The sequence below is a fragment of the Polypterus senegalus genome, chromosome 1 (genome assembly GCF_016835505.1).
Source record: "Polypterus senegalus isolate Bchr_013 chromosome 1, ASM1683550v1, whole genome shotgun sequence".
NCBI lineage: Eukaryota > Metazoa > Chordata > Cladistia > Polypteriformes > Polypteridae > Polypterus > Polypterus senegalus.
The window spans coordinates 176124514-176147229 of record NC_053154.1 but is presented as its reverse complement, the minus strand read 5'-3'; the positions used below and the strand labels follow the sequence as shown (position 1 = coordinate 176147229).

The window sequence follows — 22716 nt, the reverse complement described above, 5'->3', positions numbered from 1 at the left end:
TGTCCTGAGTCTTCCTGGCCAGGCGGGGCGTTCTTTGTATTCAGTTGAATTTCAAGTGACGGTCGATGAGTTTGTGCAGCGTACGAGCTTAGTTCAGTGACAGGAGTTAGGGTAGCGACATTGTCTACAGGCAGCGAAATGGGTACGTTTTTTCTTCTTTCATTTTTTAAAACGAACTATTTTCAAATGAAAGTAGTTTTGTTGATAAATACAAACGTAAACTGAACGAGACTGAGCGACTTTGTTTTCTGCTGTGCGCGAGCCGATGGGGCACACTGACGTGTCCTAAAGTTGCAGGGGTGTATTTCGGATATACAGTATATTTTCTACGGATGGTTGTCGCATTAGGTTGGAATTTCCTTGGCTTTCAAACTACTTTGTCATTTCTTGAGGCATATCAGATTAAAACAGACGTCGTCGTAATTATATTTATGCAAGGAAACGGCTCGTTTTTTCCAAAATGCCACGGTGACAAGATCGTCTGTGTCAGTATTGAGAGTGGAGCGTTGTGCGGTAGAAATCTGTATGACAGTCTAAGGATTTGGGGCTTTTTGCTGTGTCGGAGTAGATTTCAACGCATTGCAATTACAGATAATGTCGCGGTTTTGAACGCAATCGTTTATTAACTTACAGTTGAGCCAGGCACCATTGAATAGCCAAGCTTTAATGTTGAGTTTCTAACTCATTATTGAATCTTACTTCACACTATGCTGTTCAACTTGAACCGCCAGTTATCACATCCTATTATTGTACAGTGTGTTTGTCCATCATTTATCAACCTTTCCTAAACCAGGTGAAGTTCGTGGGAGTTGAAGCATTAGTTGTAGCATTAGCTACAAGCCAAGATCCAGTTCTGGACAGAACGGTAGTATTAGGCACACGCTCATTTTCAAGCAGGGCCTTTTTTATACCAATCATAATATAATCATTCTTGAGTAGTACTTACTGGCTAGCAAAGTTATCGATTATTTGGCATTTCTTTGCTACTGTAGCTCATTGTATACTATGATATATAACTGCAGAACACCGCATTCATAAAGTTTTGGCTGTAAATCATGTTAAAGCTTAAGCGTAAATTTTGTCTAGAGTTAATGTTCCCCCAAGTAATTAATATGCAACCTACTATAAACACACTGATTAAAGACAAATAATGAATGGTGAATAGTAACAATTGGACATACAACAAGGTGACACAACTGGTTTCATAGTCTTTTCTGTGAAGTGATATAATTATTAAATGACCTGTTTATAATGTTCTTGGACTGGTTCTGCAGGATTTAAGAATGTTACAGCAAGTTTTATTTATTTCACCAAATATTTAGTGCCTCTTCTATTTATTTCCTTATCTTAACAGGCCATGACTTAAAACTGTTTTAAGTGGAACAGTGTTTTTTTATTTTGCTTGTTTATCATGTCATCAGGGAGTGGTAATGTGTTAGTAGACATGGTGGTTGGAGTTCTATTTAGTGTAACCCCAAAAGAGCCAGTTAATGGGTGGACTCCCTGTTTGTTACTTTACAAGCTGTAGCATTGTTAGACTTCTCCTGCGGCCTCTCTAAAGAGCTGCACTGTAGATTCTGAATGGGAGAACTGATGGGGTATGGGTTGGGACACTACTTGACTGCAGCCAGATTCACTATTTCTACAGCTTTACATGGATAATGACACTTTTTTGCACTCAGTGGAACTGCTTCAAGTGCCCACAGCAAGACTTACTAAGCTGTGATATTTATTAACAATATAAATAACATTGAAGTGTATTAGCCAATTTAACTCTAAAACTCAGTTTCTACCATTTGTGTTGTGGTTTGCATGATCCGCATTGATACATTTCAATCCCTGCTTCAGAAGCATACCTTGCTTTGTTACAGAATTGTTATTAAGCATTAAATGTTTTAAAAGTTCATGCATTTTGAGACCTTCGTGCATACACAGACCCATCACTATCACTGGATGTACTGTAGGTGTACAACTCAGTTGTTGATATGGTACAGGCAAGGGGTGCTTGAGTGTCTCAGCCAATGGGAGTTGGCCCCTTAGTCTATATAAAGTGAATTTGATAATGTAGAAAAACATCTTCGTGCTCCCTCCCATTATATTGCTTTTTGCAGGTTGTTTAATCTGATATCTAGGCAAATATTCAAGCAAATAATTTTGTATAGTGTTTTATAAAGGCAGAATAATAGCGTTGTAAAGTAACAAAGCATGTTAATGTTTCCACTCAGCCTTCTTTTGGAGTGCCTAAAAAAAACAGGGTGGTTTGCAGTGGAATGGACATTTTCAGTGACATGAAATGAAGTGGAAGCCACCAAGAGGGAGAGAAAGTGAATTCACAGACTTTACAAAATTGTTCTTTTGTGTTTTAATAGATTACAGGTCAATTTGTTTCTAAAGATAAACTGTTGCTTTAGATTAGAAAAAGATAAATTAATCATAATGTTCTTTGTTTTTTTCTAGCAGTGAACACAGGTACCTCTCTTGTATTGTCCTCCTTACTTTCACTGCTGCTATTTGCTGGAATGCAGATGTACAGTCAACAGCTGGCTTCATCTGAGTGGTTCACCATTTTGGGTGGATTTCTTGGCTCCGGACTTATCTTTTCCCTCACTGTATCCTTCCACCGAAAGAGGTTTTCATGGATATGGATAGTATAGCACACATTAAGCTTATTTAATTTTATACATTTTTATTTATGTTTATATTTTTATTACAATTTCTTTACTTTACAGTCCTGATGGCGGTCAGTTCATCCACAATATTAGTAGTTGTTACCTTTTCAGAGTGACTGAGATTATGTGAAGTAGCATGGTGGTCATAACAGTAATGTAAAGTCATAAAAGTTTAAAATGAATCAATATTAAAATATTGCAAGTAACTGTTAATAGTAACAGTGCAACTCACAAGATTACAAAATACAGAATAAAAAAATGAGTTATTTGTTTTCTTATAATGTTGAACAGAGGGCCCAGTAAAGCAGTGGTTAACACTGTTGCTGGATTCAAATCCCATGCTATAGTTTTCCTTCCATCTCCTTAATGATGTGCTGGTTATGCTGACTCAAATTAGTCCAATGTAAATGCAAGCATAGATCCACATGTGAATGTGTCCTGGGATGAACTAATGCCTAGTGCAGCCAGAATAAGTTTCTGGTCCTGAAATGGATTAAGCAAATTTGTGAGTGGTATGCTTTAAAATCTTGACCATTGCAACAACTCCTTGATATGTTTAGAGGGTACTGAATGTATTCTGTTCTTTTATGATTGCTGTAGGGAACACCAATACACTTTCTTTTAAGAATTTTCATTTAATGGGTCATGATTAATAATGATATAATTATACAGAATTGCACACTTGTGTCATAATACGGTTCTTTTAAAAAGCATGATAATCCAAAACAATATTGGAAATTGAGTGACATACTATATAGAAATTGAAAGTTTAAACAAAGATCAGATTTGAACGAGGGATGACTTAGGAGCATGTGCTAATTTTGTAGATTAACCGTCATAAAATGGCTTGTTTTTAGTTGCATTTCTTTTAAAATGTGTATTTTGTCTAACACATAATATACTTTATTCCACAATTTTTGTTGCAACACTACAATGAAACCTTTTGCCAGGAAAACTGTAGCACATGCTAGTGTTTTTTTTTTTATATATATATACAGGGTGGGCCATTTATATGGATACACCTTAATAAAATGGGAATGGTTGGTGATATTAACTTCCTGTTTGTGGCACATTAGTGTATGTGAGGGGGAAATCTTTTAAAGATGGGTGGTGACCATGGTGGCCATTTTGAAGTCGGCCATTTTGGATCCAACTTTTGTTTTTTCAATAGGAAGAGGGTCATGTGACGCATCAAACTTATTGGGAATTTCACAAGAAAAACAATGGTTTTAACGTAACTACTCTTTCATGAGTTATTTACAAGTTTCTCGTTGTTTACAGCCATTGACATGTCACAGAGGTTAACACGTGAGGAGCGGGTAGAAATTGTGTTGATGTCTGGTGAACGCAGTAACCAGGTCATTGCAGCAGATTTCAATGCAAGACACCCTACGAGACCTCCCATCTCCCATGCTACAGTTAGCAAACTGCTTGCTAAGTTTCGTGAAACTGGTTCAGTGTTGGATTTGCCAAAATGTGGACGCATGAAAACTGTCACTAATGAAGAAACATCAGTGGCTGTCCTAGCTTCATTCAGCAAGAGCCCACAGCGTAGCACTCGCCGCATGTCACTGGAGAGTGGCATTAGTCGTACATCCCTTCGGCGGATATTAGCTACTCACAAATGGAACCCTTACAAACTCCAGCTACTGCAGTATCTGAACGAGGATGACCCAGATCAGTGCACTGAATTTGCAGAATGGGCAAAACAAAATTGGAACAGGACCCTCAGTTTACAGAAGATTTTGTTCAGTGATGAGGCAAACTTTTATGTGAATGGTGAAGTTAACAAACAAAACCACCGCTATTGGTCTGACACTAACCCACATTGGATAGATCCTCCAAGACTGTTGGAACAAAAAATTGATGGTATGGTGTGGTATATGGGGTACAAAGATAGTGGGGCCATTCTTCATCAATGGAAACCTCAAGGCCACTGGATATGCGAAATTGCTACATGATGATGTGTTTCCTTCTTTATGCACTGAAGCTGGCACGTTCCCTGAGTTTTTCCTGCAAGATGGTGCACCACCACATTATGGGTGTCAGGTCCGAGCATTCCTAGATGAACAGTTTCCTGGAAAGTGGATTGGTATCGTGGGCCAGTTGAATGGCCCCAAGGTCTCCGATCTGACCCCTTAGACTTTTATCTTTGGGGTCATCTGAAGGCAATTGTCTATGCTGTGAAGATACGAGATGTGCAGCACCTGAAACTACGGATACTGGAAGCCTGTGCTAGCATTTCTCCTGCGGGGTTGCTATCAGTGTGGGAGAAGAGGGTTGCATTGACAATCCAACACAATGGGCAGCACATTGAACACATTTTATAAGTGGTCAGAAACTTGTAAATAACTCATGAAAGAATAAAGTTACGTTAAAACCAAGCACACCATTGTTTTTCTTGTGAAATTCCCAATAAGTTTGATGTGTCACATGACCCTCTTCCTATTGAAAAACAAAAGTTGGATCCAAAATGGCCGACTTCAAAATGGCCACCATGGTGTCCACCCATCTTGAAAAGTTTTCCCCCTTCACATATACTAATGTGCCACAAACAGGAAGTTAATATCACCAACCATTCCCATTTTATTAAGGTGTATCCATATAAATGGCCCACACTGTATATGTATATGTATATATGTATATATATATATATATATATATATATATATATATATATATATATATATATATATATATATATATATATATATATATAAGTACGATTGAATAATGACAACTCATCTTAGAAAGAGCTAATAACACAATGTTCTAACCCAGTTTGCCATTTTGTAATGCTCCTTACAGATGGTGCATCTTAGTCATGGATTTTTTTTCAGAACAATAGTTTTCAGATAAGTGCCTGACATGAATTAAAGGAAAGTTTTTTGAACATAGATGCAAGAGATATATTTTTGGAACCATCACACAAATACAAATATACCAACTGTAAGTTACAAGTCAAAATACAGCATGAGATACAGAAACATGCTGTATTCAATAAATAATTTTCCCTGAAAGCACTGAATTGCAACTGCATTTAATATTTAAGAATTAGTTCTAACAGTATATGTGGTTATCTTTATCGAACCATATCTACTAGAGCGATTTTGATCTCAACCAGTATGCATCTAGCACTTTTCACTGCCAATAGGAGTTCCAAGTTTCATTCAGATTGAGTTATTCATTTTGTATTTGTGTCTACAGATTCCCATCCAGGCATATTTCACTTTGAAAGTAGTCAAATCTTTTTCATAGATGTCTAAAATATTTAAATATGTTGAAAACTAAGTTGAAAATGTAACCCTCTCCCAGTATTGTGTGTGTATTTGGACACCTCTTGCCAATTTACATATTTTTTGGGTATTCGAAGTAAAAAAAATATTAAATGTAACAAATTAAAACAATGCTATTTTTATGAAAATCTTAATATACAAATAAGAACTGATATAGAACTAAGAAAAATGTAAGAAAACTAAACGAGGCAAATGCAAAAGTTTGGGCACACTACTAAGTCAGTATTAGTGATAACTATTAGTTATGACTTTTTGAAGTCTTGTTTTGGAATTATTTTACCCATTCTTCATTGCAGCTGTGAGATATTCTTGGGGTTCATTGTGTGCATAGTATGGTTAACATTTTAATAAAAATGGCATTGGTATATATATATATATATATATATATATATATATATATATATATATATATATATATATATATATAGCCTGTGGATGTGTGTGTATATACAGAAAAAGCACAAAGCAGATAAAAAGTGGTTGTGGGTTTGAATAATGTTCATGTCTGAGGGGGAAAGAATGAATGGATTGTCTTTCCATTCACTGAACAGTTTGCATTACTTGTATCACCTTGCTCTGCAGAGTGTTTCACTGAACCATTATCTTAAATAGCAATTTCATAACACCCACTACATAACAGGCACATATAAATTGCATAGTGCAGAATGATCTAGAATGAGGTGGGCAGATTCAGTCCTGGAGGGCCGCAGTGGTTGCAGGTTTTTGTTCCAACCCAGTTGCTTAATTAAAAAAAACAATCCTTGTTAATTATTTAATTTCATGGCTTGTTAGTGCTTTAACTCTGCCATGTCAAGTCATTCTCATATCCTAATTTTTTTTTTCCTTTCTAAGGATATCATCCAAATGATTTGAAGTCTAAAACAGATGAGTTATTTTCAGTGCTTCGATTTTTTTCTCTTCACTTTCCTTCCAAGTATTTAATTAACACCAATAGTGCATGCTAAATACACACAGGTGTAAATGGGAACAAGCTAAATGGAGAAATGCTGGTTTCTTTTGTCATTTGCATGTTATTGCTAATAAAGAGCAATTAAAAAACAAGACTACAGCTGTTTAAGACTAAAATAAGCAATAAGGGTTCAAGATCTTAACGAGCGAGACAACTTAAGTGAAGTAGAGTTGTTACTTGAGCAATAAGTGCTTCTTATTAAGCAATTGGGTTGGAACAAAAACCTGCAGCCACTGCAGCCCTCCAGGACTGTATCTGCCCACCCCTGGTTAGATCTTCTTTATACTGAAAAGTTGTAATGCAATAACCTACAGTGATAACTGTGTCACTTTACAGGCTGTCTTTCTTTAATTTATTTCTTTCATTTACGTGACAGACCTTGCATAACATAATTCTGGCTGGCATAGCTCAGCATATCTGAGTGCTTTAAACATACTATAATTGGTGGAAGAAAAGTATAGCAACAGAATATTGGCCCTTGCTGTGTGTCATCCCATAACAAAGTTTGAGTTGTGTAATATGGCTGACTAAATTGGTGTTATCATTACTTTTCCTGAAATGTTATTTACAGGCCTTCAATAATTTAGAAAATCTTGTCTTTGGAAAAGGATTCCAAGCAAAAATCTTCCCAGAAAGTGAGTATAACTTTTTCATTTGTTTCCCCATTATCCACCTAAATAATTTCCATGCCCCAACCATTAATTTGCTAATTTTAACTTGTTCTGCATAATGCAGAGCAAGTTGCATTATTTATATGCATTACATTCAATTCTCAATTTGTAAAGTGGACAGGATCCACTTGTACTGATACATTTTTAATAGTTTCATTCACTGCAATAGGCAAACTGAATTGTAACTACCTGCTTCTTGCCAGATTATTAATGTAGTTAGGTGAATTGTTTGATTTAGTATTGTACCAATGTGTTTTTTGTTTGATTATGAAAGCTTCTAGAATATGACTTAGACATTTACAGTAAATATACACTAGTGTCGTGGCTCTTTGCTTTGTGTTTTCTTCCCTTTTGCCAATACAGTTTTACTAAGTGCTGTAAAAAAAAAAAAAGGCATTACAGGCTTTAGTGAACAGTTGATGTGTTTAATGGCACTTAATTGAAAAATCACTAGATCACATTTTCTAAATATAATTAATTTGGTCACTGTTTGTAACTACTCATGTCCAAGTGCATTGTTCTATGCATATCCCAATTTACCTGCTACACCCCAAAGATGTATATGTTAATTGGCAACTGTAAATTGGCCTACATGTGAAAACTATTCTGTTAATAATGGTTTTAGTTGGAATAGTTCAGATTTCAGATAGAACAATTATTTTGTGCTCATGAGTTGATTTCAAAGATAAATTAGTAGGCAGTTCATGCCTTTGGACCTTGACAACGCTTTGAATTTACTAGGGTTTAAATTGTAATGCAGCATTAAGAATAGCAGATTGATTTTCTCCATTGTACAGTATTTTAAACAGGATGTCTATATAAATTTCACTGTTTATACTATATACTGTATTACATTTCAGATGTTAAAGCATCTTAAAAAATGTAATTTTTCTGTAAACTCTCCAACTGACCTTTACACATAAAATTGAATTCCCAGAATTATGTTTCACTTTTTGATTACTTAATATTAATTTAAACTACATTAATACTGTAATCACATTGTAATCATTGCAGTTTTATAATAACAGTTTATGCTTTAACGGATAAGTTACCTTTCTGACATACAAAATCATTTAGGGCAATAAATACTTTTAGATTTACTCATTTTTCAAAAAAGATTGTCTAGCAATTTTTAACTCCTCCAGTCAATGTCAATCTTATATATCTTATAAACGGACACGCTCTCCTGTTGATGCTGTAGTCCTTGTAAACGGTCAGAATGTTTTCATTATTATTATATCATTAATAGTTTCAGTGGTTAAAAAATAAGGCCAATTTCTTTTGTTCTTTTTTCAGTATAGCAAATAATGAACTATCATTATGTGATTTCTAATTTTGCTGTGTTTAATTGAAGTGACATATTTTGGGTAGCACCCTGGCAATCAGCTTCTTATTTCTTGTTAAATCATAAAAGAGATAGCTTTGTCCTCTTTCATTTAATCATGAAAGAAAATGAATAAGCAAGGTGTCGTAGACCAGTGTTGGTTAAAAATGAGTCTGTGCTTATTTCAGAATCATTCACTTTCTAAAATACAGTAAACGCTGAATACTTTACTGCTTGAAGAATTTTTAGATTTTTAGGTGTTTAAGTTATCTTCAGAATTCAGTTTTTCAAGAAAAAAATCAAGGAAATATACACTGCTCAAATAAGTTAAGGGAAAGGAGTCTGGAGTGTGGATCTTCATGGAATCTTTTTCTGACAGTTTGGTCAAAAACAATTACACCATTTGCTAGCTGTAGTACATTTTGTAGGGCTCTAGCAGTGCTCCTCCTGTTCCTTCTCACACAAAGGAGCAGGTAACGGTCCTGCTGCTGGGTAGATTCCCTCCTACAGCCCTATCCTGCTCTCCTCATGCAATGGCCCTTCTCCTAGTACTGTATCTCCTCCATGCTCTTGAGAATGTGTTAGGACACACAGCAAACCTTCTTGTGATAGCATCCTGGAGGAGCTGGAGTATATTAAATGGTGAGCATACACCTTAAATATAATTTTCATACTGGGTTTCACTGAAGTAGAAAAAATAACAATAAGCAATGTTAAATTATATGTAATATATTTGTGTCCTCCTAACTGGTTAGAATAAATTAAGAGAAACATTAATCCTAGCTAGGAATAATCTAGCAGTGTGGGATAGGTGTACCCAGTATGTTTGGTTCAGTAGAAACTGATTTATAGGTTCAGCTGCTAATGAGAAAGAACTTTGTATGCTGTGATTTAGTACAGCTCCAGGTCTTTAAGCCATTAAGTCATTTTGTGCAAATCTTGAACTTGTATTAAGTCATTGATGTGCTTTTATTTTTTTTTTTGGCAGTTTCACTGTTTTTTGATATCAGTATGTACAGTAAATGTGATTTAAGTAAATCTTGTTATTAGACCATACCAGGGATACATTGCATTATTATTAGTCTAATAAGGAAATGGGTGGTTTTATAGTTATTCACTAATATTAATTTTTGTCTATTCTTTTGCCAGTTGTAATCTGCTTGTTTCTAGCACTCTTTGCCTCAGGCCTGGTTCAGAGTGTGTGTTACTACTTGGTAAGTAGTTGAGTTTTGTACATTTCCTTAGGTGGGGCAAGAAAAATTTAATAGAGGCAATGCAATTTAACTACAGTAATACTACTACAATAGTTCTCAACTTCAGACTTTGATGGCCCTCAGCACTGTAGGTTTTAATTCCAAGTTCATCTTTTAATTGGATACCTGCATTAATTGAACAAGATGTTACTTTCCAGTTTGTGGTTTTTTTTTTTTACATCAATTCAGTAATTACAAACTGCTAATTATTGATATTGAACAAAGCCAAGATTTTAGATCCTACAAATTCTTTTCAGAGTTTTAGTATTCTGTTCTTTTTTAAGTGTTCTATTTATTTATGACAGTATTGACTAATAAGCACACAATTTGGTTATACTAAAATAGCTTCCCTTTAGCAACCACTTGCTATGGTGACTGATATGCTTGTCAGTCTTCTTCTTCTTCTTTTGACTGCTCCTGGTAGAGGTTGCCACATTGGATCATCTTTTTCCATAACTGATATGCTTGTCAATAATTGTCAGTATTTAGATATAATTAAGAGAGTAACTTACACAGAAAAAAGGGCTGTGTATTTTATGTTAATACAAATCTAACACAAATGCACAATTCCAAATGTAAAATAAGATGAGTAAAAGAACATCTAATTAAACATGGAGATCAATTAAAGGTAAAAATGACTTGCTCAATGTGAAACTGGTTGGAACAAAGGGCACCCATGAATCTATTGTATGGAGGTAGTTCAGTTTGAAACGTTTGGATGTTTTGAATTTTTATATTTAGTATGGATTAAAAACAGCATTTTGTTCAGTTACTAAACAGAAAATATCAGAATAAATTTAGAAAGTGCACATGCTAAATTAAATCAAGTAATTCATGATTGTACAATTCTTTATGAACCCTATGCTGAAATCCCCACAAGATTTATAATCCCCCTAGTTGTTGTTAATCTCTGCCACGCTTTAAAGTTCAAGCCGTGTGCTGTATTTTAATACTTCTGAATGTCAATACTTGTTTAATTAAATGATAGTTGGGTAACTATTGTTATTGTTAATATTGATATATTTTATATTGTATTACGGGCACAATATTGTACACTTCAGTAATGGAAGAATTTTAAGTCTTTGAGGGCTAATTATTTTTGTTGGCCCAAGGCTGAGTATTTTTTTATTTCCAAAAAAATCAAGTTTTCTGAAAAGCACACAAAGCAATGGTTTCACACATAAATCAAAGTAAAATTATTTATGAAAAATGTCAGTGTTTTATGTTCCATGAGCCCCTACTCTAAATAAAGTCACATACCTATTACTAGGGCTGGGCGATTTGGCCTAAAATCAAAATCTCGATTAATTGAACATTTTAACTCGATTACGATTAATGAAAGATTATTTTATTTATTTATTTTTATTTTTTTGCCCTCATAGTTCACTGACAAGTTTTGTACAGTAAATATGCTCAAATATTACAAGTGAGAGATTTTTGAATGAAGGGTGCATTACTTGAGTTTAAAATAATTGAAGTAAACACACTACTATCTGTGATTATTTATTGAACATCAATGTTGAACAACTGAAATTAAAGTAGTTGCCTAAACCGAACAGTCACTTTGTTCTTATAAAAAAAGTAAAAATAAATAACTTGCACTTTTGGAAACAAAATAAATTATTTTCAATGTTTTTCTTATTAAAAGTAGAAAATAAGCAGTATCTCTTCTAAATAAAATAACTCTTATACACTGTGTGCACAATTATTAGGCAAGTTGTATTTTTGAGGATTAATTTTAATATGGAACAAACACAGTGCTATCAGTCAATCCAAAATGTTAATAAACCTGAAACCTGAATGTTTCACAACGGAAATGTGAGTGTGAACATCATCAGGGGAATACATATATGCGCACAATTATTAGGCAACTATTAGTGTGCAGATTTATTATGCAACTAAAGGAAAAATGAAAATTTTCCCATCTCACTTGTTTATTTTCATCTGTTATAGTGAGAATAATAAACAAACACCTCAAAATTTACAAATAAACATCTCTGACATTTCACAAAAAATAAATCAATCAATCAATGACCAATATAGCCACCCTTCTTTCCAATAACAGTCATAAGCCTTTCCATTCATGGAGTCTGTCAGTTTCTTGATCTTTTGACGATCAGCTTTTTGTGGAGCAGTGACTACAGCCTCCCAGACACTCTTCAGAGAGGTGTATTGTTTTTCTCCCCCGTAAATCTAGCGTTTAAGAAGTGCCCACAAGTTCTCGATAGGGTTTAGGTCAGATGAGGAAGGGGCCATGTCATTATTCCTTCATCTTTAAGGCCTTTACTGGCTGGCCACGCAGTGAGAACTTCGATGCAAGTGATGGAGCATTGGCCTGCATAAAAATCATGGTCTTTTCCTGTATCACTGTTTGAAGAAAGTGTCTTGAAAAACTGGCAGTAGGTTTGGGAGTTGATTTTGAGTTCATCTTCAATGCAAAAGGTCCAACTAGCTCATCTTTAAAAATACCAGCTCATACCAGTACCCCACCTCCACGTTGGAGTGGAGCTCTGTGCCCATTACTGATCCACAGGTCCATCCATCTGGTCCATCAAGAGTCACTCTCATCTCATCGGTCCATAAAACCTTTGAAAAAATCTGTCTTCAGATATTTCTTGGCCCAGTTTTGACGTTTCAACTTATGTTTCTTGTTCAGTGGTGGTTGGGTTTCAGCCCTCCTTACCTTGGCCATGTCTTTGAGCACTGAACACCTTGTACTTCTGGGCACTCCAGGTAGGTTGCAGCTCTGGAATATGAAAGTACTGGAGGATAATGGGTTCCTGGTAGCTTCACGTTTGATTCTTCTCAAATCTTTGGCAGCTAATTTGCGTCTTTTGTTCTCAACACGTTTCTTGCGACCCTGTTGACTATTTGCAACAAAATGTTTGATGGTTCTGTGATCACACACCAATATCTTAGCAATTCCAAAAGTGCTGCATCCCTCTGAAAGACTTTTTACAATTTTTGACTTTTCAGAGTCAGTTAAATCTCTTTTTTGGCCCATTTTGCCTGAGGAAAACTAGCTGCCTAATAATTCTGCACACCTTGATATAGGGTGTTGATCTCCTTAGGCCACACCCTCCCTCATTACACAAATACACATCACCTGACGTGCTTAAATCCAATAAGCATTCAAGTTAATACAGCTTGGAGTTGGAATATACGCATTAAAAATGATGATATGGTCAAAATACTCACTTGCCTAATAATTGTGCACACAGTGTATATCCTGTAAATAATATTTTAAACAGTGCATTTCTTGCATCTTCTGTAAACAAATATTTTAATGTGCAATGTATCAATGTAAACAACAGATTGTTGCAATGAAAATAGAACTCTCTAAACACTGTTACATGAGGTGATCTTAGCGATCTTGTCATGTCACTATATGAAGATGAATTTACTCTTAAGTTCTTACTAAGAAACACAAGCATGTTAACCTTTTCAGGTTTCAGGCAGGACCTGAGGCATGTAACAATGTTTCCGCCCGAACTGAAAACCTGCTCTGATGGGGAGCTCGTAATGTGACTCCACACGTGGTAGTGTTTTTAAAGGGAAAGTAATCGAAATAATCGACCTGGAAAAATTTCATCGATTATAGGTTCTGAATGTCGATTTCGATTACTTTTCAATTAATCGCCCAGCCCTACCTATTACACAGCACAGTCCTGCAAGGTATGGTAACGTTAGATGCAGCCAGTAACGTGTATTGCCACAGTACACTGCCTGCAGTATGTGCTGCTGTTTCAGGCATCTGTTGCTGCATTCTGTGACCGCTTTGGCAGCTGTTTGAAGGCATCTGGCAGCAGCTGTCTTCATGTAGCCAGTGGCAGCCTTATTTGATCAGCTGTCCTTGTATGTCCGGTGACGACATCTGTGACAGTATGCAGCAAAAGATGCTTGAAACAGCGGCACCAGTATAACACGTACTGCTAGCAAATAGAGCCAAACTGTAACATAACAGGTTTTCTCAACATTTACAGCTGATTACTGCTGTCTACACCTCTAACGTCAACATCTGCCTCAACGCTATTTGTCCACATAAGTCAACACCTGCCCTGAAAGAGTTAATAAAACATCCATTGAATGGGATTTCTCTCTTTGGCTTGGTATCGAGTATTGTAAAATTTCACTGGTGCTGGTATTGAATGCAAACATTCTGGTATTTTGACTTCCCTAGATACAAATGTTAAAGTGTTTGGTCTTATTAAGCTTATCAGGATCTGTATATTAATGTAAGTAAAAATTCTGTGATAAATTTACGGTATTAATCTAACATTAATTTACATCATTCAAAGATTAAGTGCAGTGATTTATTAAATTGCACATTCTCTGATTATATTATTGATTATGTTTTTATTCTTTTTGGGCAGTCTGATTTTCTCTCTCTTTGCTCTGTTCTACATCAACAAAGTGTCTGCTGCTCTCTACCAGGCTTCAGTCCCTGTAATGACTCAAACCAAAGCATCAGCGAAGAGCAAGAAGAAGAATTAATTCTACTATGCAGTGAATTAAATGTACATTTTACATTCGATAGACCTAATGGGGTTCTAAAAAATCAATAAATTTACTTTTGTTATTTAAGTACAATTGGCAAAATTTTTCATATGTTAAAAGGTTGCATAAACAGCACATTTATAGTTGTTTCTCTGCTGACTAACTTTTTGTATTCAGTGACTCGGGCGCTAGACTGTAAAACTACCCCAGGTTGGAACCTGTATCTTGCTGTACTGGGGCACATTTGGGACTGAAACTTTAAGATATCATGCATATTATTTCACTGAATTCTTCATTATTTCAAATTGTATAATTCCTAGCATCTTATCGCCTTACTTCTCGCAATGTTTAGAAGTCTTAAAGAGCTGTCCTAACCTTTCTTGTCACCAGATTGAGGGAAATGTGTCATTATGTCACAATTTCTAGCTGAAAAAGTATTTAAATATTACTGTACAAATGCCTCGTATTGATAGTTATTATATCTTGAAGAAGGAATTATGCTCAGATGTAAAATTTTCAGTTTCAGACACCCAGGCCTGATTCCTAGCTTCCCCAGTGTCTGAATGAAGTTTATACATTCCACTTGTTGTTACTCTAGTTTCCACTGTGACCTCCAAAGGTGAACAGATTAAGTTAAGTGGAGACACTAAATTGATGGTAAATCCATGTGTTAGTGTGACTTCTGATGATTTTAATGTATTTGCTCAGAAAGCAGGTTCGGCACATTTGCATTATCCAATGTTATGGTTATTGCAGCTTATTTTTTTTCTTTTTGTGAAGCCAGATGGCTGGCCTGCTGTTTTATAAGTACTGGCCCCTCTGTATCACAGACTGAACTTTCCACATACTGTGATTTATTCAGCTGGATTTATGTCGCATCCTCCTGACATTAATTAGGGAAAAAACATGTATTTATTGTAAGTATTCTTTAGACTCCTAATATGAGAGACCTCTGCAAGTACTGTTTATTCACAACAATTACGTAACTCTGAACATTGCTATGAATTTGGAAATAATTGAACTCTAGTCAGTTCACTTGGCATGTTTGGTGATTATTGGTTGCTTTTGATTCCCTGGGTGATGGATCTTCTGTGATTAGACTTGAAGTCACTACCCTGAGGCCATACTGAGGAAAAAAAAAAAAAAAACAGAAGAACAATTTAACAAAAAAGAGTATGAGGGGTGTTCAAAGATCTACCTGACTGTAAAAATAAAATCTGATGGTTACATTCACATCATTAATTTTAAATATAATCCCCCTTGACTTCAATACACTTAATACATTTTGTCTCCAGTGATTCATCTTGGTCCTCCAGCCACCCTGTTAACATTTCCTTGAGATTGTTATCATTGGAAAATTGCTGTCTTAGTTGAAGTTTAAGGTTTTGAAAGAGTAAATAATCACTGGTGGTCACATCTAGGCAGTAAGGTGAATGGTTAAGCTGTATGAAGCCATATTCCCTGAAAGCACACTTTAATATTTGCTGCCTGGCACTCTGATAAATAAAATAATTAAAGCTCACAAAGCAGTAGACGGCTACAAGAAGACTGCAAACTGTTTTCAGGTAGCTGTTTCCTCTGTTCATAATGTTATAAGAAATGTCAGTTAACAGGAATGCTGAAGGTCAATTTGAAATCTGAAAGACCCGCTCAATGGATTGCTAGAAAGTCAAATAAAAAACCTCTGAATGCAAAAGACCTTCAGGAAGATTTAGCAGGACTGTGCACAGACACCTGGACAAATGAAACCTTCATGTTAGAGTCAGCAGAAGAAAACCTTTCCTTCTTCCAAACCACAAAATTCAGTGCTGGTAGTTTGTAAATGAGCATCTAAAAAGCTTTTAAATAGAACTTTTTGGCCACGATGTGCAAAGGTGTGTTTGGAGAAAAGAGGGTGCTGAATTCCAGGAAAAGAACATCTCTCCAGCTATTAAGCTTGTTGCTGGATCGATTATGCTTTGTGCTTGTGTTGCAGCCAATGGCACTGGGAGCATGTCATTGGAAGAGGGAAGAATGGATTCAAATTAATACCAGCAAATTCTGGAAGCGAATATCAAACCATCTATAAAAAAGGTGAAGTTAAAAAGATGATGGGTCCTACAACATGGTAATGATCTTAAACACACCTCAAACTCTACACTTGAATACCTCACAAGGTGCAAGCTGACGGGTATGCCATGGCACTCGCACTCTCCTGACTTAAACCTCATTGAAAATCTGTGGATAGATCTCAAAAGAGCAGCGCATGCAAGATCCCCAACAATCTTGCAGAATTCGAAGCCTTTTGCAATGATGAATGGGTTACAAAAAGCATTTATAAACTGTGATACCTACCAAAGGGGGTCTTACTAAGTACTGACCATGTTGGGTGCCCAAACATTTACTTCAGGGCCTTTTCAATTTTTTGATATTTTGTACTTGTGAATGAAGAAAATAAAAATGTAATCTTGCTTAAAATGTTAAAGTAAATGTGTCATGTTTAACTATGCCCTTTGGTGATCAGTTCATCTTCTTCTCACTTTAGTATTCACAGTAACAAACATTTTAAGCAAGGGTGTCCAAAGTTTTCCATGCCACTGTAAATGTGTGTCGAGTGTGCAGAGAACATATTGCATGTCTTAAAAACTGCCAGGGAAAATTCTTTAACATCAGATTATACATTGGCATTCAATTGACAAATGGTAAATGGATTTCAGTACTCAAATCAACAAATCTGCCTAACGTCACCAGCACATACACAGATGAGAATGCAATTGTTAAAATGACAGAAAGATATTGCAGCAGACAGAGGCTTTTTTCAAACGTGTGGATCCCAGTAGCTGCAGTGGTCTACATGTGTTCTGTGTCTGTCTCTACTGTCACAGCACTCATTACAACATGCAAGTTATTTAGTCTTTTGTTCAGTATGTTTTGCTCTCTCCCTCAAAACTCTGGCAGTGGTTAAAAATGTACAGACTGATTAAGAAGCCATGTGGATGTAGCCTTCGTAGTGCAAGATTTGGCTGTTTATTCACTAATGGATTGTCCCCAGAAGTGTATTCTCATTTGAGAATCACGTCTGTCCTCATAAAATGAGATTCCCAGAACCAATCAGGAACTGACCTTTGACATTATAAAATGAATATGGATGATTGTGGAAACTGAAATGCCTAGTTCATGGGCTATAACATTAACCTTAACATGACAATATTTGTTAGTCATGGGCTACATTTTTTGCCACATTTGCTGTGAAAATGCTACCATAAGAGGCAAAGAATGGTAGTCATCTTCAACTCTATTTAAATTGCTTGACCCAAAGTTTCACCTAATAATATGAAGGTGCACCATCACCATACACAGCTTTCAACCTGTCATGAATTTCCTTTGGCTTCGTCTCTTTCTTTGTAGTTAATTTTATGACAGAACAATGCTCCCACTCTTTCAGCAATAAACATTGCAAGTTTATGTCTTTGCCATCCTCTCCTGATATGAAAAGACCTTGATTTGTGGCATGCAAAAAGATGTATTGATTTCCAGTGACAAGATCAGATTTGTAACAAGAATATGTAATACTCGGGTAGATCAATTATTGAATACCTCTCATATTGCATTGAATATTATCATATACAGTTTCATGTTGTATTGTTTTTCTGAGGGGTGGCCTTGTGGTCTATTGGTTTGTGCAGCTGTACTACAGTTCTATTGTTGAGTGCTTGGTAAGCCCATATATACAGAGGCAAATCATTTACATTTCAGAAGTCATGTCATTTTCTACCCCACTTAATCCAGACAGGCCTCGGTTGGAAGTGATGGAGCCTATCTCGGCTAGCACAGGGAGCAAGGCAAGAACAAATCCTGGACACAGTGCCCACCAATCACAATGGGGTTAAATCAGAGTTAACAATTCATCCCACCTGCATGTCTTTGGACAGTGGGAGGAAACTGGAGGAGGAGAGGAAACCCACACAGACACGGGGAGAACATGCAAACTCCACACAAAAGTTACAGCGAGACCGCAGCTCTACCAGCAAGCCACCGTGCTGCCCCCTTTTCAGAAGTCTAAATGCTAATAGTTTACTAGGCTTGTTCCCAGAGATACTGTATATTAGTGAGCTCTTACACAATGGATTTTGATTTCTGTCTTTTGTAAAAGCAGGGCACTTAGACCATGTATAGTATGATTTATTAGCAATTTATAATCAAGGTTCAACATGTGTAAGAGCCATTTGCTAGATATTTAAGTTATATTAAATGTTTGCCTATAAAATAGAGCATATGGTAGTATATGGAAGGTTTTTATAACCCCCACAAGCTGAATTGAATTGATATACAGTATTCTATTTCTTGCCCCTCTGACCATAGATTAGTCTCAGTTAGTGACCTGCCTTGCTGTGTGTAAGGCATAGAAGGCACACGGTTTCAAACCGTGCCTTAACATGCTCAGTTGTATGTGCAGAGCCATACGTTTAGAATGTACTGTAGTATGAAGTAAAGCATAGAAAAATAACAGAAGTTTAACATGAAGAAACATTTTTCTCTTTTTGTGCCTTTTATTCTACGTGTGTAACAACTCTTCTCTATCCTCACTAAACATTTTTGAAACAAACTTTTTTGGACTGAGAGATTTCTTTTGGTACGCGTTTGGCTCATGCTTGATCCTGCCTATCTCACCAGTAGCTACTCCATGTGTGGGTCTGCTTTCTCTGTGATTGGGAGCCAAGGTTCCAGTTCAGCAATTTTCTGATATTTTGAAGTAGCTAGACTGCTTGCATAAGATACTGCACAGTCAAAGATAACCCCCTTAATGGCTAATCAAACAAAATCAGGGCCGTACACCTAACTTTGATGTAAAGTAAAACATTTGTGTAGTTTAGAAGCTGGGTGATAACCAAAGTTGCCATTTTGTAGTAGGGAAGAACTGAAACACCAGCAGGTAGCCTGGAATGGCAGGAGCTGTAAATGTAGTGTTGAGAAAATACATTAATGGTCACTATGAGGGTTAGAGATTATTTTAGTGTTTGAATATAAGAGACTGGGAAAGGTGGTGGGGGAAATCAAACAAATAAGAACTCAAGAACATAAGAAATTTGACAAACAAGAGGAAACCATTCAGTCCTTTAAGTTTGTTTGGCTGAGCTGTCCCAATATCTCATCCACATTCTTCTCAAAGGTTGTCAAGGTTTCTGCTTCAATGACATGTCTTGTTAGTTTATTCCAGAGTCCCACAACTCTTTATATGTAAAGAAGTGTTTTAAAAGCTCTTTTCCTTAATTTCCAGTGATGTCCTCGAGTATGTGATTCACCTTTAAGCTGAAAGAGTTTTGCTGGATCTACCTTATCAATGCCTTTGAAGATTTTAAATACCTGGATTAGTTCCTCCATGCATTCTCCTCTGCTCGAGAATAAACAGGAGTAATTCTCTAAGTCTGCCAGAGAAGGGCATGTCCTTAAGTCCTGGGATGCACTTGGTTGCTCTCCTCTTCTCATCTTCATGTGCTGCTATGTTTTTCTTGTATCATGGTGACCAGAACTGCACATGATACTCCATATGTGGTCTTACTAGTGCTTACAGTTTGCGCATAATGTCCCTTGGCTTAAATTCAACAGTTTATATGATATAACCGTTTAACCATTTTTTTAAGCCTTTTTATTTGCTTCTCTGCTTTGCTCAGTTGAAGAAAATGTTGTGTTAACATAAACCCCCTGAATCCTTTTCAGAAGTTGCTTCCTGTATGGCAGTGTCTCCCATCTTGTATTTATAATTGATGTTCCTTTTGCCACCGTGTAGCACTTTACACTTTTTTTACATTAAACTGTATTTTCCAGGTGTTTGCCCAGTTCTGAAGGTGGTTCAGATCTTTTTGAATTCTTTTTGTTGCCTCCTCAGTGTCTGCCATCCCACCAATTTTACTGCCCTATGCCAATTTGACAAGTTTACTAACTACACCAAATTCAATGTCATTAATATAAATCAGAAAAAATGATTGTCCAAGGACAGACCCCTGTGGGACTCCACTGATGACTTTGTTCCACGTAGAGCAGTCTCCTCTTATCTGTACTCTCTGTTTCCTGCTGGTTAACCAACTAGAGATCCAAGTTTGTAGATTACCTCTGATGTCTACAGCTTCTAGTTTCAGAATACATCTTTGGTTTGGGACTGTAGCAAATGCTTTTTAAAAGTCTAGGTAAAGTATTTCAGTATGTCATATGGTTTGCTTTTGTCAACTCTTCTGGCTGCTTCTTCAAAAAATCAAAAATATAATTTTGACAGGACCTTCCACTCATAAACCCTTGCTGGCTGTTAATTATTCTATTATTTTCGTTTAGGAAATTTTCTAATTTATTCCTCATTATAGTTTCCATAATTTAGCAAGACTTAGAAATAAGACATATTTTCTGTAATTACCAGAATGTATTGTCTCCCTTCCTGAAAATTGGAGTCACATTTGCAACTTTCTCCTTTCTGAAGCTCAAATATGCCTATTAAGGGTTTATAGATAGCGTTTTTAATTTCTTTCAATACAATTGGTTAAAATCCCGTCAGGTCCAGTGGTTTTATTAGCCTTCATATTGAGGGCTTGAAGCACATCTGAGTTTTCCATTTTAAAATCTATGAACTCAGACTTTGTTTTTACTTCTTCATGAGTCATTCCACTTGTTTCTTCCTTTATAAATACTTGGGTGAAATATGTGTTCAATTCATTTGCTATGTTCTTCTCATTTTCAGTGATTTCTCCATTTGTGTTCCTAAGGTTTGTTAAATTCTCTTTTATTGTCTATTTATTGTGGTAGTACTGTAAAAATTGCTTGCTGTTTGTTTTGGCTTCTCTAGCGATTTTTATTTTGGTTTCTTTTTAAATTTCCTTTTTTTGCTCTCTTGGAGTAGCGTGTGGTATTCCTCTGTGTCAGAATTATATGGCTTTTTAAAAAGTTTTTCTATAGTGATCTATTCAGTTTTATTTATTTTAATAAAACTCATATTTATCTATTTCTGCCAATATTTTAGTATTTTTGTTTTATTGGTTTTTGGAATAAGCTTATTTTGAGCCTGGCTCAGAAGATCTCTGAAGCAACACCACCTATCATTTATGGTTGCTGAGTTTTTGCTTTCCCATTTGATGTTTGGTAGATACTTTCTCATCCCCATAAAGTTCGCTTTCCTTAAGTTAAATGAAGGAACATTTACATTTGTATGTTTTCAAATATGACTTTACCGGGGGATTAATTCATTGAAAGGAACCAACTAGGCTTAAATCAAAATCAGCTCTTGCTGATTCCTTCTGACTCTACTAGCTGGATAAATATATTTCCAGAGACCACTCTAATAAAAATGCACACAAAAGTATACAAAAATTTATAAAGGATAACAAGTCAATGACTGAGAGCAGCTCCCCTACAGCAATAACATATTGGTTTTCTTAGCAAGGAAAGAGAGCAAAATTAAATTGATGGATTGGATTGCTTAACAGAGGCTCAGTGAGGTCACTGCAAAGCAAACCATATTAAATGCCAAAAAATAATAGTTTCACAACGGGAATTGTCCATTGTCTTCAATGCTTTGAAAGTACAGTAGAATGGTGAGATCTCTGGCTTATTTTCAGCTTATCATGGTACAACAAGAATGCTTACAGCCTGGCCAAACAAGCTGCATTAATAACAGAAACCACCTCTTTACTGTGCTGTGGTTTAAAAGTTGAGATACCTTGATAAAAAACTAATCTGAACACCTATGTAAAAGAATCCTTCATGAGAACAAACTGACTGTCCAAAAATCTCAGAAATGTATTAATGAGAGTGTAAGGAGCAGACTCCACTCAGTCCATGTACATGCAATACACCTATATTATCTCAGAGGCAACGTTTGGAGGAGTTGAGAACCATCTGGTCCACATGTTCATGAAGATCTTAATCAGGCTGTCCTCCACACTCTCCATCAGCTCTATAATTATTAGAAACAGAGAAAACCTAAGAAAACTGGCATTCTTATCAGTGAACTTTGTTCTTAAGTTTGTGTCTTCTCTGTATAAGGAGAAGCTTCCCATTGAGTCCCAGTACAA

General features: G+C 35.9%; 1 protein-coding gene across 1 annotated transcript; it reads left to right on the top strand.

Moving 5' to 3' along the window:
* Positions 1-15839, top strand: krtcap2 (keratinocyte associated protein 2). The gene is given in 6 exon segments (XM_039763459.1): positions 1-142; positions 2458-2609; positions 7507-7570; positions 10080-10122; positions 10124-10144; positions 14557-15839. Coding segments are annotated over 6 exon segments (405 nt in total). The 5' UTR covers positions 1-138; the 3' UTR covers positions 14678-15839.
* The last annotated feature ends 6877 nt before the right edge of the window (positions 15840-22716 follow it).